Below are 17,936 nucleotides of genomic sequence, written 5' to 3'. Positions count from 1 at the left end.
TTTTTTACATGTTGTTTAAGGGACTCTATTGCTTTCATAAAGTCAATTTTTTTCCACTTCTTCTATGTTAGGGTGTTCAAATACTTCTGTTGTAAGATCATTGGGTTCTGGTGTTTTCATGTTGTTTTTCAGATTATTGGGTGAATTCTTGCCTTGGCGCCTGCCCATCTCCTCTTATTGATCCTATCTAATGGGTCTTTTAAAACCGGATCAGGTTTCCCTGCTGGCCAAAAGTTCCGCTTCCAAAATGCCCTCACTCTGTTTTTTGGTTGCTGCTGCAGGCCAAGAACCCTCTCACCCCACCTAAGGATCTTCAGGAACAGGACCAGGCTCCCCGTTTGCCAGTGACCTCCCCAACAAAAGGCCTACCTCTTTGATTTAATTGTAGTGGGGCGATCTGCTCTTGTTATTGTGCACCCGTCCTGCCGTTTGTGTCTGCCGCTTAGCCGGTCCCCGCCGCTTGCGTCTAGCGCATCCCTTTCTTTTAAACAACAACAACTCAGTTTTCCTTTTGGAGAATTTTAAACATGAGCTCTATATTTACATTAATTTCCACTCCTCCTCTCTCTCTTTTGAAAGCCTTCTACATCCTCACAGTTCCCTCTAAAATGTGTTACCTCTTATTCAGTCCCAAGTGTGTAGCCCCAAATATGTGCATGTAAGAACACCACTAAATGGGTTCTGTAGGATTTATGTAAGTAGTTCATGTGTGTAAAAAAATAAATTTTTATGTCTATATAAAATTGTGAAATAATCAGTATTCTTTTTTGATTTATTTTTGAAACAGGGTTATTCTGTGTAGTCCTGGCTGTCCTGGACTTCACTCCATAGCCCAGGCTGGCCTCAGAGCCCGGCCTGCCTCTGCCTTCCAAGTGATGGCACTAAAGGCATGTACCACCACACTTGACTAAAAATTAGTATTCTTTCACCAAGAAAAAAATCAGTAGTTGTAGATGAAAAAATTGCTCTGTGTGTATAAGTGCATTTATAACATCTTGATTATCAAGGGAAGAATGGGTCCATAATTTTACAAAGTTCAATAGTAAGCCTGAAATCTATTTTATTTTCAAACTACCAGTTAGATATGTGTATTGGATAGCTACCATGGGTTCAAAAGTGTGGCACTATATAAAAAAGTAAAAGAGCTGATTGTGCCTTATTATTTAATAAAATTTTCAAGTATCTTAAGTGAAAGGGTGGTGGGCAGAATGGTGGATAAAGCACATAAAATCCCTGATATCTTGATATTCATTTTTAATTAGTTCAAAAATATATATTGAACATCTACTGTGTACCTTATATTGTTTTAGACACTTGAAAAGCTTCAGTGAAAAAAAGTAGAAAAAAATCACAACAAACAAAAATGTGCTTATGACCACTGAATGTGTTCGGGAAATCTTGGTTACTCAGATTAAATAAGGTTAGCATCAGTGACACAGTGTTGAGCAAGGAATGTGGTTCCTTTGGCCATATAGAACTTGCATCCAGTTCCCAGAGAATTTATGTGAGTATAGGAGAGAAGGATGGCCCAGACAACTGGAAAACAATACACCAGTAGCAATAAAATACGAAAAGTTATAGTGCAGTCTCTATGGACTCTAGGAGGAGGCCAGAGGAAGGGGGTGGGGGTGGAAAGAATTAGGCATCTCTATTCTCAGGTAAAAGAAATGACATAAACTGAGCTTTCACCGATAGGTTGTGGGGACTGGTTGGTGAGATGGTTCAGGGGAGTCACAGTAAACAAAGTTAAATAAATAAACAAGGGTCAGAATATCCTAAGTCATGAGTAGGAAAAGTGAATATATGAACAGTCTCTCTCTCTCTCTCTCTCTCTCTCTCTCTCTCTCTCTCTCTCTCTCTCTGTCATGGGTGGGAAAAGGCAAAATAAATTTTTGCCAGGTTGTTGGCTTTCCTAAAATAACTCCTTCACTGGCACCGGCTCTGGCTCTGACTTGGCCTTGGCCTAGAGAACAGTCATTCCTCGACATGGCAGGATACATCATACCGTGGCACATCATACTGTTCCTTTACAAGCAAGCCCACATCTGTCTTCAGCCTAGAGTGGGGCATTCATCTCATTACTCTTTGCTCCCAGCACACTGGGATTTGAGTCCTTCCTTTGACACATCTGTGAACTTGTACAGACAGAATGCCTTCACAAATCCCTCCCTCTTTTCTTGGCCAGCTGAAAGCCTCATCTCCTGAGAGGCCCCAGCTCAATCAGTCAGAGGGAGTTTTCTTTCCTTCTTTTGCCTCCCACAGCAGTTTGCATGCATCTTAATTACTGCATACACATCACCCCTATTGCCATTGTTCTTAACTTCTGACTGACCCCTAATAGACTGTGAGGGCCTAGTGTGCCAGGCTCTTAGCTCCACTCTTCTTTATGTTTCCAGCTCCCAGTAGAGAGCCTGACATATGTTAGGATGAGAATGTTCCAGAAGGCCTCGTGAGGGGACAGCATTCCCGTGAAGCACAAGGATGAGAATGATGTGCCACACCCAGAACAGCTGGGGGCACACACACACACACACACCACACACACACACACACACACTTCTGCAGCACCTACTTTGTGTGGAAAATACTATGCTAGATACTTTGGAGTATACAGTTAAACAAAACCACTTCGTTGTGTTTGGTTGGAAAGATGAGAATATAAACAAAGCACATGCTAGAGTTATTAAAGTTCAGGATCACTTTCAACTTAAGAATGTTAATATGGGCAGGGCAGTGGTGGTACACTCCTTTAATCTCAGCATGCAGGAGACAGAGGCAGGTGGATCTCTGTGAGTTCAAAGCCAGCCTGATCTGTAGAATGAGTTCCAGGACAGCCAAGGCTACAGTGAGAAACCCTGTCTCAGAAACAAAAAACAAAACAAAACAAAACAAAACAAAACAAAACAAAACAAAACTCCCCCCCACCAAAAAAAGCAAAAAGAATGTTGACATGGCCAGGGTGGTGGTGGTGGTGTGGCTGGCAGGGGGCAATGATGGGGTGGCGAGGGGTCGGGCAGGAGTTGATGGAATTATAATATATAAGATTGTGTAACAGCCAATATTAAATTTTCAGAAAGCTTGAAGGTGTGTTTAAAATTTATCTTATGTGTTTAGCCAAGGGAAAGTGAAAGTATGTTAGAAAAAGGATAAGAAAGTAAAAATGCTAAGGTTATTATGTGAATATGAAATAAAATATACTCTGACTTTTTACTGGTTTCAAAGACAAAGAATGCTTGAAGACATTATGTAGCAGTTCAGATTAAGTTCCCTGTTTTGTGACAGTGTAATACTAGAATGATTTAGACAGCTCTTATTTAATTTCAATAGTCAGCTCTTGAGTCTGTTACTTCTAGACCAGCCGTGATCTTATTGAGCCACGTGTTAAACAGGGTTTGGCTGAAAACTGGATGAGGTCATCAATTAAGCATTATGTCCTAGGTGCTCCGAGGGTTTAAAAGGAGGTGCCGTGGCCCTGGCCCACAGGCTCTTCTGTAGTGTCTGCACATCTAGATAGTAGGTGAGTAACTCTGATAACGGACTAACGGTCTAAATGAAGATCAGAACCTGGCTAGACTACAAGCACTAATGTTAGAGGGCTGGGATGTGAGAGGGAGAACATTGTTGTTGTTGGGGTGAAGAGTTAGGGTGGCAAGTTGGGATGAAGGTGGACTTTGAATGGAGGAAATAGCTTTACTGTTCAAAGGTTGGCAGGGAATAGGGAACAAGTCTTGTTCAGAAGATAATCCTTTTGGGCTTGGTGTGCAACAGTCATTTCATGTTGGCAAGGCAGTAGGGAATGAGTTAAGATTTTGTTTGCGTTTAATAGGGGTAAGGAATTGGGGTGCCATGGAGGACATCTGACTTAAGAGGGAGCTTTTATTTATAACGTGTCTCATGCCTGATGCCTGCCAAAGAAAACCATTTAAACCTAATCTTGAAGGTTACAGGAATTTGATAGGAAAGAGACTCAAATCTCTACTAAATGCAACACAAGTAGCAAAATATTTAAGGAAAATATTTTCTTGACATCAAGTGTATTCTTCTTGCCCAAAATGCGGAGAAAATAACAGATTGAACTAGAAAAGAAAAGGACTGGAGTCTCTGCCTTGCTGCTTGGAGATAGTGGTACTACGTAAGCGAGTGGACTGTTAGAGCAAAAGCAAAACCTAACCTTCCCCCTCTCCAAGAACAAGGTGGAACAGGAGGCAGCAGGCCCTTCAGGGACTCTGTGGAGCATCTATTTGTGATTCTAAAGTCTGAGCAGCAATGATCTTGGCTCCATCTGAGTTAAGAGAACTGCTTGTTTTTACATTAGTCATGTCTCCTTTCAGAGAGCGCCCTGTGTCTGCTGAAGGAAGCAGAGGTATGTGGGGCTTGGTCTTAGGCAAGTTAATCAGCCTCTTTGAACCTGGGCTTTCAACTGTAAAATGAGGAGAGTGGTAGTTGAGCTCATAATAGGGAGTTTGTGTGGTAGGTAAGAGGCAGCAGGTATCAAGGCAGCGGTGGTTGGTACATGGTGCTCAGTACTGCATCCATTAATACTTGAAGGAATACGTTTATCTTATGGCCTAGAGAAGCATATGTTAAGCTGCTTTAGATGGGATTAACTGTCACTTTAGTTTTGGGTCCAGACACTAGCCTAGGTTTTAACTAAACTGAACTTTAGGATTTGGTGGCACAGCAGGGAGAAAGTGGGTGTAGCGAAGCGGGAGGCATTGGTACAAGGTGTTGTGGCCATAGGAATATTTAATTTCCATGTCGGCTTTCGGTTTAGTTTGGCTTTGACTGTACTTCAAACAAAGCAGCATTGTAAGTGGCAGAGGAAGGGAGAAGGAAAGTCAACACATTCTTGGAAATAAGATGTGCCTTTTAGATTGAGCTGGTTTGTTTTTGCTTCAGACACAAAAATATTACTTTGCTCTCAGGCTTACAATGAAAATCCCTCCTAGGCCACAGAACAAATCTAAACTTCAGAAGAAATTTTCTGTTTAGAATGACAAGGAGCTGGCAAAACTTCCTTTGATATTTGTTGCTTTTAATACAGGACTCCTCAGAGGAGGTCAGTTAGCTTAAGAAGGAAGCTTTAGATACACTTAGAGCCTGTTTCCCTCAGCTGTCACACTGTAGCTATGGTAAATGTATTTTAAAAGCTGGATGTCTGGGACATTTCCTGAGGACTTTACCTCAAAGTGTTATAGGAGTATGTTCTCTTCCTCCCCCCCCACACTCTATTTTCCATGCATTTGTGTAGTACACCTTTGCAATTTGGTGATAAAACTTAGCAGAAACCCTGCCAATGAAGTAACTCATTTTCCAAATGTTGCTTCCCGGGACTGCAGACGTCTGGTGGGATGTTACAGGAACTGGTCCTAGGTCAATATTTACAGCACAGGAAAGCTCTGCATGGTCAAGTCAATGGAACTTTCTTGTTCTCTGTTTCTGTGGTGGCGTGTGTTCCAAGCAAAGTTTCAAGTAGAAAAAATTTGGGCATCCACTTGTCTTCTGTGAATATATAAGCTGGCTGTTAAGATTGTGTTGAATATAAGGTATATTGCATAGAGACCAATATTGATGGCACACACTTAATCATCTCCGCCCTCAATGAGCTTGCATTTTAATTAAGAAGCCTATCCTCAATATGCATTCTGTGATATAACAATATAGATCAATATGTTCATAATACATAACACCAAAGCAAGTACCGTCACCCATGATTTAGCAGGAGAAAATAACATATTTCATTCTTACATTTTAAATGTCTGTATATCCAATTATAAAACTTCACTGCTATGTCTTACTGTATAGACAAAGGAATATATAAATTTGTATGATTGGTGTTTGTTTCAACTCAGATTTTCCAGAGATTACCATTTTTTCATGAAAAGGAATATTTTATTAAGGAAATAGGTATATACATCAATCAATATATTGCCACTGAGTCTTTGCATCCAAGAACAGTCCCCCCCCTCCCCATTATTACTCTTCTCCCTTTCTTGAAAGAAAACACTAGGGAATGAATTAATGCATCAGTAAAAGGGGAGATCAGGGTGCCTATACCACTTTATTAATTCATTTGTATTTGTGTGCATTTTATGTAAATGCTGTGAATTTGATTAGAAGAAAATATCCCTACCCTGTCATTCCCATGAGAAGCAAAAATCGTATCTAAGTGGAGGGTGATCTGATTTTTGTTTTTATTCTTTTCTTTTAGGACACTAGGGACCTTGGAGGCCGGACCTTCCAGCACTGCGGGCGGTGATAGACACTTAGGATGAAGTAAAAAAAAAAAAAAAAAACAACCCGACGGGGAAGAAGAGGGGTGGGTGGGAGACGGGGAAGATTCCATGGGAGGAACAAAAGAAATAAATGAAGCACGCTCCACTAGAACCTTTAGATACAGTTTTTAGTAACCTTCAGCAGGGGGCGCTCCGAAATTGTTGCGATCCGGACAGCCTCCTAGACTTGACCCTCTAGAAAATCGTAGTGTGTTTCCGGCTCTTCTCAGTTGCAGAGACTCGTAAGTTTTCGGCAGTTTCCGGGAAAACTCGGGAACTCCCGCGCCTGGCTGGCTCGAGAGATCGCCCGGTGGCGGAGGCGCAGGGTGTTGGGCTAGTTATGGCGTCCCCATCTCGGAGGCTGCAGACTAAACCAGTCATTACTTGTTTAAAAAGCGTTCTCTTGATCTACACTTTCATCTTTTGGGTGAGACACGGGAACGGCTGGGGAACCCTGGCTTAGGTGGTGGGTGTGACCCGGAGCAGAGAACCTCAAGTCTGGAATGGGATGAGGTTTGGGCGGCTGTGGTTCAGGAGACCCTGGCGCTGGCGACGTGTGGCCTAGGCCATAGTGACGGGGTCTCCGAGATTGGAGCCGGGGCGTTGTAGCATTGGTGCTGGGGTCTTGGTGTGAGATGCCTGGTTGAAGTGGGACCCAGATGTCTTAGGAGATTGAGGTCAGAGCGAGAGATGAAGAACGGAGTTAAGACCCTTAGAGCACAGGAGGTGTCCCTGAACCTCGGAGAGGAGAGGCTTCTCTCCTTCCCTTTGAGGGGTCTTTTGCATAATAGTATCTCTCTTTTCATTGCTTCATAAGAGGGGAGTTTTCCACAGTAAGTATGGTGTGATTCTATCCCTGCCAGTCTATCCTTGGCTTTTCTTTTGTGTACCATCCCTTTGTATCCCCATCCCCGAATTGGGGATGGGGGATGCAAGAAGTTTCTGGAATCCAGAAATGCTTTTTACCCTCCCCCTTACAAGATGGCTTTCTTTCTCAGACTGAAGTAAATTGCTTGAGGAAATTTTGATCTCTAGATACGTATGCCATGGGGTATGTGTTTTACACAGTAAAACAGATGGATTTCTGCAGTTTTGAGTAGATGCCTTGTCCACACGCTTCCTTTATTTGCAGAACCCTTTCCTACCTCGTCAGTACCTGCCCCCCCCACCCCCTTATCCTAGCCACCGCGCTGTGACAACCAGACTGCTAAATTAATTCTCACATTGTATCTTAGACACTTCCTGAGTTTATGATAGAAGATACAAGCTTGTACAGTGCCTCATTGTTTCTTTCTCTGATTTCTTATGTAGATCACTGGTGTTATCCTTCTTGCCGTTGGCATATGGGGCAAGGTGAGCCTGGAAAATTATTTTTCCCTCTTAAATGAGAAGGCCACCAATGTCCCTTTTGTGCTCATTGGCACGGGCACTGTCATTATTCTCTTGGGCACCTTTGGTTGTTTTGCTACCTGTCGGGCCTCTGCATGGATGCTGAAACTGGTGAGTCCTTGGTTTCTTTAAACTAGTCTTGATTTCCCTAGAAAAGTCTGAGATGTTCTAGCCTTGTGTCTTCGTTTCTCAGAGCTAACCATAGCTTTTACACTTTTCCCCATTCCTTATGGAAGAAACTAACAGGCTTCCATATTTAAGTAGACTGCATATTTGATACTGCTTCCCTTGTTCTTTGCAACAAAAAATCTGTTGAACTGGTTTCTCAGAATTCCAGCCATCTCCCCCTTGTAGCCGTGATGAGTCTTATTTATACTAACTTGAACTTTATCTTTTTTTAATTTTTACTCCACAGTATGCGATGTTTCTGACCCTCATTTTTTTGGTCGAACTTGTTGCCGCCATTGTAGGATTTGTGTTCAGACATGAGGTAAGCCCGACTTAGACAATCATACTGCGTTCCAATTTATCCTCCTATCTCAGGTAGCCTAAGTAGCGCAGTTCGACAGCTTTCATTAATTTTAAAACCCCACTTCAAGCTCTATTTCAAGCTATGCTTTCAATCTGCATCTGAAAACAGTGAATTTCTAGTAAAAACTCTGACATACTTTTAATGTAAGTGAACATTCAAAAATTTGTAGGATGATAATCACTAGAAGAAAATGATACGGCAATCACATTAATTTCTAGTTGTAATTTGATGCATAAACACCTATTAAAGTGGAGCTTTATAGCGTTACTAAGGGGAAAGTAAAATACAGCATTTATAACAAAATTAAGACCTTCTCATAAGTCACATTTTGAAAAGTTATAGTTAATGTAAATCATCAAAACATTAATAGTCATATATTAAAATCCAGGAGGCATAGCACTACTGAGAAGCTATTCATCAAGTAGGGAGGGTGTATTTGAGTGCCATTTGAACTGTTAGTGCAATCTTCCAAATGAAAAGTTTGCAACTTGATTCGATAGGCGTCAGACTTTTACGTGGAGAAAGATAAATGTACATGCTCTCACAGCACCTTGAACTTGTAGGTATTATATTGCAACGTTTTGTTTAATAGCCCTTTCAGCCAAACTATATCCCTTAGGAGACCGGCTTGGACCATGGAAGTTCATTACCCCACACATCAAAGATAGAACCATTGGCCAGACCTAAGAATTTCTTATTTGATAGAGAAACGCAAAGTAGTTTCTAGAATCTTTGTTTATTGGCATTTCACTTTTCCAATACAGATCAAGAACAGCTTTAAAAGTAATTATGTAAACGCTCTGAAGGAGTACAACTCCACAAGGGATTATAGGAGCGAAGCCGTAGACAAGATCCAAAGTACGGTAAGTGGTTAGAGCTGGTGCCCTTTCAGGAGCGAAGCACATTCTTTATTGCCTCACAGGAAAGGATGGAGCTGGGCTGCTAGGTGTTTCCTGCTATGGAAAAGTAGTGTGGGGCGATACTGCATAGCTGTGTGCTGCTCTACCTACGTGTCCTTGTTCCCTTCCTCTCCACTTACATCATAGACAAATACTGTTAGTGCCAACTACAATAGTGCAGGAAAGCCAGTTGAAAACTTTCATGCTTATCATTGGAATCGAATGCCAGTCTCTAGGATATGAAGAAGAGAAATGGTCTAGTATATTAGTGTATTGCATATTGTTTGGGTCCCATAGTACAATAGAAGATGCCGGAAGGTGAAATGTCTGGTTGCAAACCAGTAACATGAATGACTACAAATGCTTTTAACAATTTTTTTCTCAGTTGCATTGTTGTGGTGTCACCGACTCTGGAGATTGGGAAGATACTAATTATTATTCAGAAACAGGATTTCCCAAGAGCTGCTGTAAGCTGGAAGGTTGTACTCCACAGAGAGACAAAGATAAAGTCAACAAAGAAGTAAGGACCCTCTTAGGACTTTTTATCTGATGTTATTTGAGGATTTAGTGGAATACCAAATGAACACAAGTGTTAACTCGCATGAATATACTTACTCTGAAGTTTGTAGGGGAGCTGGTACTTCATTCCATACAACTAGAAAGTGAATGAATGCCCAATGTTTAATCCAGAAGGTGGAACTAGTTGCGACTGGGGGCGGATGTACAGGCTAGATTTCAGTACAGTGATAGTCAAAGGCTAACAGCTGCCCAAGGCCATCTTCTGTGGACAGCTGAGTGATCAAAACAGTAATTGCCAGGAAGAACAGCACAGCTTTTCTTGTTTTGTACTCAGTGTCTTTTCCTCTGCCATTAGGGTTGTTTCATAAAGGTCATGACAATTATAGAATCAGAAATGGGAGTCGTTGCTGGAATTTCTTTTGGAGTTGCTTGCTTTCAGGTAAGTTTTCTTTGCTCTTTGGGAAATGTCTTATTCTTGTAGTTACAGGAGAAGGGATTTTTACTTTTTACTTTTGTTTTTGTGTTTTGTTTTGTTTTGTTTTTTTGAGACAGAGTCTCAAAATGTAGTCCTAGCTGGTCTGGAACTCAAAATGTAAACCAGGCTGTCCTTGAACTCAAGAAGATCTAGCTGCCTCTCCCTCTCAAGGGATATAATGAAAGACATGTGCCAGCACACCCAGCTCGGTTTCACTGTTAAGACAGGAAGGTTTTACTTCAGGGGACTGAACAGTGAGGGCAATGTAAGGGAAGTCTTATTTCTCACAAAGCAGTCAGTTATCCATCACAGGATAGCAACGCTCTGGCTTAACTTTTGGTGACGTCATGGGACTTACTTTGGGTGTATATTATTGATTTTGACTTGTAATTGAGTCTTTTTATTTTTCAAGTGGAGGGTTTTCTGACTCATGTTTTACACAAATACAAATAAATCTAAATTTTAATTCCCATTGTCATAGCCAATCATGCCTTGAATCTATAAATGTAAGACAGAATTTAATCCTACCAGTAAGTATACAACATACATATATGCGTGTGTGGGGGGGGGCTTAAGCCAAGACAAGAGTCTTAACCAATAGTATGCAAGCACTCTACCACTGAGCCATATCCCAGGTCCAGTACATATTATCTGAAAGTAGTTAACTGTGGGAAGACACAATATTCTCATAGTTGGTCAAAAGAAGAATTGATAGGAATCTTGGTTTTACTCTGTATTAGTCAAGTATTAGTCAAGGTTCTAAAACTTTATTATAAAGTCTTTTTTTCCTGGGCTACAACTGGCTTGCGGGTTGTAAATAGGTCCCACCAGTCTCCATTTCATATGTGCCTGTTATCTAGTTATGTTATAGACTGAGTTTTTCCCGAGTTGTGCTGCTCACTGTAACATAAAAAGTTTGTGTGATTTGGAGTGAATTTTTAAAGCTTTTATTTGTTGTTTTTTACCTTAAGCATTATAGAAGTAAGACTAACAGGATAGTTCCAATATATTTTTAAAGTCGCATTTCTTACTATCTAAATCTGCACCACTACTAGCCACCTTCATTCTGAGGAGTAGATAAGATTAAAACCCCAGTTGTTCTAACTTTGTTAAAGTCCTCTGCAGCCACAGAAGTCTAATGTCTGTTGTACTGAACAGCACAAGTACATCCAAGAAATTACTTGTTCACATTGGTTGGGATTTTACTTGATGTGTATTATAAACATTACCCTCATTTTCTTTTCAGTAGCTGACCCATGACTTTTGAATTTCCCTTTAGTGTTTGTTGTGAAGTTCTTGGTCATGGTTAGTAGTAAGGCATTTAAGATTCTTTGAATGTGACCTAGGCGCTGAAGAAGTAGCTAACTTCGTCATGTAGGGGAAACTCAAGGAAGAAAATCATTGATGAATTACAAATAAGATGAGGATACACTCATATCCTGAGCACTTTAATTTCTTTATATGTGTGTGTTTTAAATTTTGTTCTTATTTTTTCTCTAGCTAATTGGAATCTTTCTCGCCTACTGCCTCTCTCGTGCCATAACAAATAATCAGTATGAAATAGTATAAGCAGTATACACGCGGGCTTATTCCTCTCCAACTTTAAGGTGTGTTCAGTTTGGTTCTTAACACCCTGTTCATATTGATATTATGGTAGCTTGTGCGTAGGAATTATGAACTGTTTTCCAAGGTGTTCTCTAGTAGCTTGTTTAAGTCCTCTTGTTGCTGTGTAAGCACTGTATAGGCAGGTCATGTTTCTGTCTGCAAGGATGGTCTGAAAGTATTAGTGCTTGCTTTTTCAAGCATTTGTTCAATAAAAGAACTTGTTGGATTTAAGTGCTCACCTCCCCATGTCAACCTAAAGATCCCAAGAGGTCTCCTTTCTCATGTATTTTGACCCAGAGTGTGGAGAAACAAAGAATATAACCATGAGCTTTAATTCATGAAGTGTTAGGGTAAATATGCCCTGCTCTTGACTAATGTTGGCATTGCCCCTAGATCGTAATTTTCATTTACCGTACAGTCTTAGCCAGTGCTTAAAGTGTTGCTTGGTAGAAAAATATTTCTGATAGACTAGATGTAGGTGAATTAAGTTCATCTGGCTTAAACCAGAAAGCAGATATGGGGGGAAGTTGTTACTGGTTGAATCTAGTGTGCCTGTCATATTTTAACTGGGAGCACACAGGGAAGTCGTCATTAGTGGGGAAATGCAGGTGGTGAAATTTAGGTAATAACCAAAACTAACCTTTTTTTCTTTAATTTTTGGATATTAAGGTTACGCTTGCGAGTTTTAATGTCGCCTGGATGGAGACTGACATCTTATTAGCCTGGAGAACTATACCAGGAGACTGATTCAATCAAGACATTTGTGTATTGTGTCTATGTCCACTTTCTGTCCTATTCTTACATGCCTGGATCTGAACACTGGAAGAGCTAGTAAATTGTAACTGAAATAATGCCCCATGTTTCCCTTGATTTTTATTTCTCAGTGTGGTGGCTGTAAAACGTGCTGTGAATTTGCCATTTTGATACAGTGTTGATGGCAATTTAACCCCTATGAATTTGCTGTTGATGTAGTATGATAGAAAATTGGCTTCCCTGGGTGGGCCTCTTGCTAGTCAAGAATCTGTGGCTTGATTGTATAATCTGCACCAAGAAGGAAAATGTTTCATTAGTCTCTGTTGATAGAGTCATATTGTCTAATTTCTTTCCAGGTTGTCATCGGTAGTGCCCATCATTAGTATTCCTGGGGGGTGGTAAGCGTCTCAGGCTTTGAGTGCAAAGCACTAAGACTTAAGAGCCACTGACCACATTCTGTGACACATCAGCTTTCAGCACATAGTGTATGTATTTTTGTCTCCAAACTAAGGCATTTATACGGATTATACTTCGTTATTTGAAAGGTTATTATTACTTTAATGGTATCAGAACGGTTGTATTTCCTTTATGAATTTAATGGAACTTATCTTGATTAACTTTAGCTAGGTTTTCCTCACCAAGCTGAAATAATAGTTCACATCAACTCTCACCATCTTGGTTAATTTTAATAGTGTTTGTTTTGGCTTGTATCCTTGATTAATAAATATAAACCTTTTACACAATAAACACTGCATTTCCTCTAAAAGAATTGTTCTAACTTTTATAAAATCTCCTGGAATGGTTGTTTTCCACTGAGAAAGTGAAGCCCTGCATTTCCACGTGTAGCCCCACTTTTAGGTTAGGGATAAAAGGTAAGCCAAGGCCTTGAGTCTGTTATTAAAAAAGGAGTACTGTCTAAAAATAGTGTTTTCTATGATGAAATCACATTCCAAGTCATTAAATAAAGTGTACTTAGCATTTTCTTAAGAGATCAGACTTTTTTGGTGGTATAGTTTGCATTGAAAGTTGCATAAGAAATCATGTAAGCTGTGTTATTAGAATAATGAAATTCTTCTTCTTCTGAGTTTTTGTTTGTGCATCCAGTAGTGAACGCTGCTTCATCTCAGAGTCCCCAGATTCATGGTGATGAGTCAGTTATTCTCAATAAAATGATCAAGAAACTATCCAGTTTATGATAAGGAAGGAGACTAGTTGGAGGGGAAGAGGGCACAAGAGAGGGTAATGAATGGGATATAATCTGAGTATATTATATACATGCATAAAAGTGTAATGAAAGGCTGGGGTCCAGGGCATTTGCCTAGCAGGCATGAGGCCCTAATTCTTCGTCCAAAAAAAAAAGAGAGAAAGAAAAGAAAGAAAGAAAGAAAAAAGAAAAACAAGACCAAAACAACCTATGGTGCTGGAGAGCTAGTTCGGTTAAACTGCTTGCCTTGGCTTCAAAACACAAAGACAAAGACCTGAGTTCTATCCCTGTGACCCACCTTAAAAGAGCCAGGTGTGGTGGTACATGCTTGTAATCCCAGTGTGGGGGAGGTGAAGACAGGAAGATCCTTGGGGCCTACTGGCCCCCCAGCCTCACCTACTTGGTGAGTTCCATGCCAGTGGAACTCTGTCTCAAGAAACAAAAAAAGATGGCTGGCACCTGACACTTGAGGTGTTAACGTGCATACTCCACCATGAGCGTATGTACATAAACACAAAATTTCATAATGAAACCCATTTGGGGGCCATTAGTAGATGCTAAAAACAAAAATGTGGTTAATGAACTTTCGATAGTTGTGTTGAGATGCTTGAAGTGTAAAAAGGGTATTCTTGAATTTTGGATATGTGTGCTTTTGGACATAAGAATGCTAGGAATACAAAGGCAGGGACACTCCCAATGCGATATCCGATTTCTAGGCATAGGGGTTAATGACGGTAAGTAAAAAAAGCATTGCAAGGGTCACCACAATAGTTTTTCAAAGACATTTTTATCTCCAAAAGTCTTTTAAGGTTTTCTTTAGTTTTTGTAAAAAGGTTTTTTTTCTCATTAAAAACAGCTGTAGGAAGTTAAAATATGGGAAGCAGAAAAAGAAAAAAAATACTACACCTCCCTATCCACTTCTGAGTGGCTTGGTTAGTTTTCAGCTGGGCTCATTTTGAATGGCACAGTACATGAGGCCACTCATAAAGCTGCCATATGCCTGTGCACATTGGGCTGTAAACCTGCGTTCTAGTGATGCAGGGCAAGATTAGGCACTTGCCACCGGTGCCCCTTCTCGAGCTGACACCCGTAATAGTTTAGCGAATGAATTCTTTCTGTGACAATGGCCTGCATTTGAGTCTTCATAAAAAATTCTGTTGAAGCTTTGTTGTTGTAGTACAAATCTGACAAACTTGTTGTTTTTTCTCTATATCATACCCATATTTCAAACGACCATCTTTGGTGTGTTGAATGCATCCGGTGGGCCGCCTTCCTGTCAGGAATCAGATTCTGCACTGCATGGGGCTCTGAGCTCCAGTTGGAGACGAGCACTCTCTAGGCATGTTTTCTGAAAATGGGGAATGCTTGGTAGTTTTCCATGGCCTAGTCCATGTGAGCGGCCAGTTTATGTTGTAGGCATCAAAGTTGTGGGCATGCATACCTAATACAAGGTATAAATGCCATTTCTGTTTCCCTCAGAGCGCACATGAGATTCTTTGAGATTTTTTTCTTTTTAACTCCCCCGCCCCATCAACATCTAAACTAGCACTTTGCTGGTGGTGTGGTCAAACACGTCTTTTAAGTTATGGCGATGGAAGGCAATATAAGCATTTGTGTGTGTAAAACTGATCTGGTTCCTTTAGACTATGTTGTGTGGGTTTCTGTGTAGAGTAAAATCTAGCACAAGATAAAAATACCGTTTCTGCCTTTCCCCACAGTATTCTGATTTTACTAATTTTTTTCCTTCAAATTGATGCCCCCAGTTCTAGATTGGCAAACCTAACCTTCCTAATTAAAAAAAAAAGGAAAGGAAAAAATATACACAAATTAAAAATAGCTACAGGGAAGTGAGACTTTCATTTTTTAAGACGTCGCTAGTTGAAAACATTGCCTAGATTACTTCTAAGAAGGTTCATTGTGATTTAATTATGGCTTTTCTATTAGGTACCTACCCCATGAAGCTTAGTGGAGTTAGGCGCTTATGAGAGCACCATAAATGCTAATGGAATAAATGAATGAATGAGTGACTCTAATTATAATGACTCTTTAATGTTCTGGGAAAAACAAGAGGTTGATCTAAATACCTCGTTCTATATAAGCCAGTGTTTATATAACAGAAAGCCTCTACCTACCTACCCAGAAATGGCTTAACCTCAGAAGCCACTGTGAACTTCCCCTGGTCAGGGTCAGATCACTTCTTGATTTTCTTTCTCCAGTCCTTTGCTGTATTTGATGCCACGGAAAGCCCCCCTCCCCCTTGTTTGATTTTGACTACCTGAAATGCTGATCTTCTTTCCGGTCACTGATCTTTCCAGTTGACTGGAATTTCCTCTTTTCTGGTGTCCTTGCGAGGGCTTGCTTTTGGTTCTCTGTTCTCCTCTTCTGCTTCTGTTCCCTCGAGGAACTCCACGTAGATGACAAACGGAGTTATCTCTTCCGTGCTTCTGTTTTGTGTTTGTCCTTGAAACTTTTGCATTCCCCTTGCCCTCTGACAGCTAGAAGCTTAGCACTCTGACCAGGCAAATGTTCCCTAACAGCCTTCTGTGACATCTGAAGCACGGTCAGCAACAGGTACACATTTGGTGCTCTCTGAAGTGTCTCTTTCACTAGGGTGATGAGAATTGTTCCTCGTTGGCTCTGCCACATACTTTTATTTGGTGATCACAAATTCTTTTTATTTTATTTTTTATCTTTTTTTCATTATACATACCAATCCCAGTTCCCACTCCCTCCCCTCCTCCTATTTCCTCCACCTTCCCCTCCACTCCCACCGCTGATCCACTCCTTAGAGAGGGAAAGCACATTGCTTTGGGGAAGGTCCAAGGCCCTCCCTACTATATCTAGGCTGAGCAAGGTATCCATCCAAAGAGAATGGGTTCCCCAAAACCCAGTACAAGCAGTAGAGATAAAACCTGGTGCTACTGCCAGTGGCCCTTCAGTCTGCTCCAGTCGTACAACTGTTACTCACATTCAGAAGGACTAGTTTGGTCCTATCCTGGTTCCTTCCCTGTCTGCCTAGAGTTGGTGAGCTCCTATTAACTCAAGTAAACTGTTTCAGTGGGTAAACCCATCATGGTCTTGACCTCTTTGCTCATGTTCTCACTCCTCCCACTCTTTAACTGGACTTTGGGAGTTCAGCCCAGGTGATCACAATTTTTTTTAGGTAGGATTGCCATCCCTGATCTGGTGAGACTATCATCACCATATCTTCAAAAGGTTTTGCTTAAGAACATTGAAATGGTTGTAACATGGAGGGCCTGGCTTGTTGTTTGTTGGGGTTTTTGTCCTGCCCGGTACCCCACAACTGTTTAGCCCCAGAGAAAAATTACACAAAGGTCTCCATAAATTATAAGCTGATTGGCCCATTAGCTCTAGCCTCTCACTGGCTAACTCTCACATCTTGATTAACTCATTTTTCTGATCTATGTTAGCCATGTGGCTCAGTACCTTTTTCAGTGGAGCAGATCACATCCTGCTGCTTCGGTGGTCTGGGCAGGAGTGCGAGGAATCAACTTCCTCCTTCCCAGAATTCTCTTGTTCTAATTACATCATTTCTACTTCCTGTCTGGTCATCCCGCCTATATTTTCTGCCTGGCCAATCAGCATTTATTTAAAACAAGATTGACAGAATACAGACAATTCTCCCACACCAAATGGTGACTTGGAAGGGCTTATCTGTGTTGAAACACGGAAGCTTTTTACCACTTCTTCTGGGAAAACATTGAGTCCAGTAGCAATGTCCCAAAGCAAGTCAAATGGATTTGGTGTGATAGGCACAATTGATTCACAAATATGTGCACTTGGTCTACAGTGGATGGACCAGCCATTCAATCAGCTGGAGCTTGTAGAGTAGCTCCATTGTGTAAAACTGGGGAAATACACCTAGGTATGGCATAGGAGATTTTGAGAGGTACAGGTTGGCTGCATTGTATTTTCACTGTCTGAAAGAGAAATGGCATATTAAGAGAAAGTAGGCCATTGGCCCAAAGGATTTTCTTTCCTAACTCAAGTCCTCCTCCAGAGGAGAGACAGAGCATTGTTGCTTCTTGAGATCTCACTAGCTGCTCCAGTTAACTGACTACCACAGATGGGGTGGTAGGTAGTAAAATCCCATTTCCCACCTTAAAAAAGACGAAGATTGCTGGATTATCCAATATGTCCAAGTTCTTATGGCTTCTAGTGACAGATCTTGGATTTGAATATAAATCAGATTTTGCACCTATGCTTTTTTCATTGGATTTTTACCACATTTGTTTGTGATGTGTTGTGTGTCACTTGAGTGTGT

At 40.9% G+C, this 17,936-nt stretch overlaps 1 protein-coding gene across 2 annotated transcripts; it reads left to right on the top strand.

Moving 5' to 3' along the window:
* The first annotated feature begins 6,515 nt into the window (after positions 1–6,515).
* Positions 6,516–13,213, top strand: Tspan6 (tetraspanin 6). Of its 2 annotated transcripts, XM_013350601.1 has the most exons (9): positions 6,585–6,702; positions 7,093–7,108; positions 7,587–7,775; positions 8,080–8,154; positions 8,961–9,059; positions 9,481–9,615; positions 9,970–10,053; positions 11,590–11,696; positions 12,364–13,213. In XM_013350601.1, the coding sequence occupies exons 3-8, from the start codon at positions 7,764–7,766 to the stop codon at positions 11,656–11,658; spliced, it is 474 nt and encodes a 157-aa protein (XP_013206055.1). In that variant the 5' UTR covers positions 6,585–6,702; positions 7,093–7,108; positions 7,587–7,763; the 3' UTR covers positions 11,659–11,696; positions 12,364–13,213. The 2 variants fall into 2 exon arrangements, with proteins under 2 accessions (XP_005358730.1, XP_013206055.1); XM_005358673.2 differs by lacking the exon at positions 7,093–7,108 and having other exon boundaries at positions 6,516–6,702.
* The last annotated feature ends 4,723 nt before the right edge of the window (positions 13,214–17,936 follow it).

Source organism: Microtus ochrogaster, chromosome X (genome assembly GCF_000317375.1).
Source record: "Microtus ochrogaster isolate Prairie Vole_2 chromosome X, MicOch1.0, whole genome shotgun sequence".
NCBI lineage: Eukaryota > Metazoa > Chordata > Mammalia > Rodentia > Cricetidae > Microtus > Microtus ochrogaster.
This window is presented reverse-complemented; position numbering and strand designations above follow the sequence as displayed.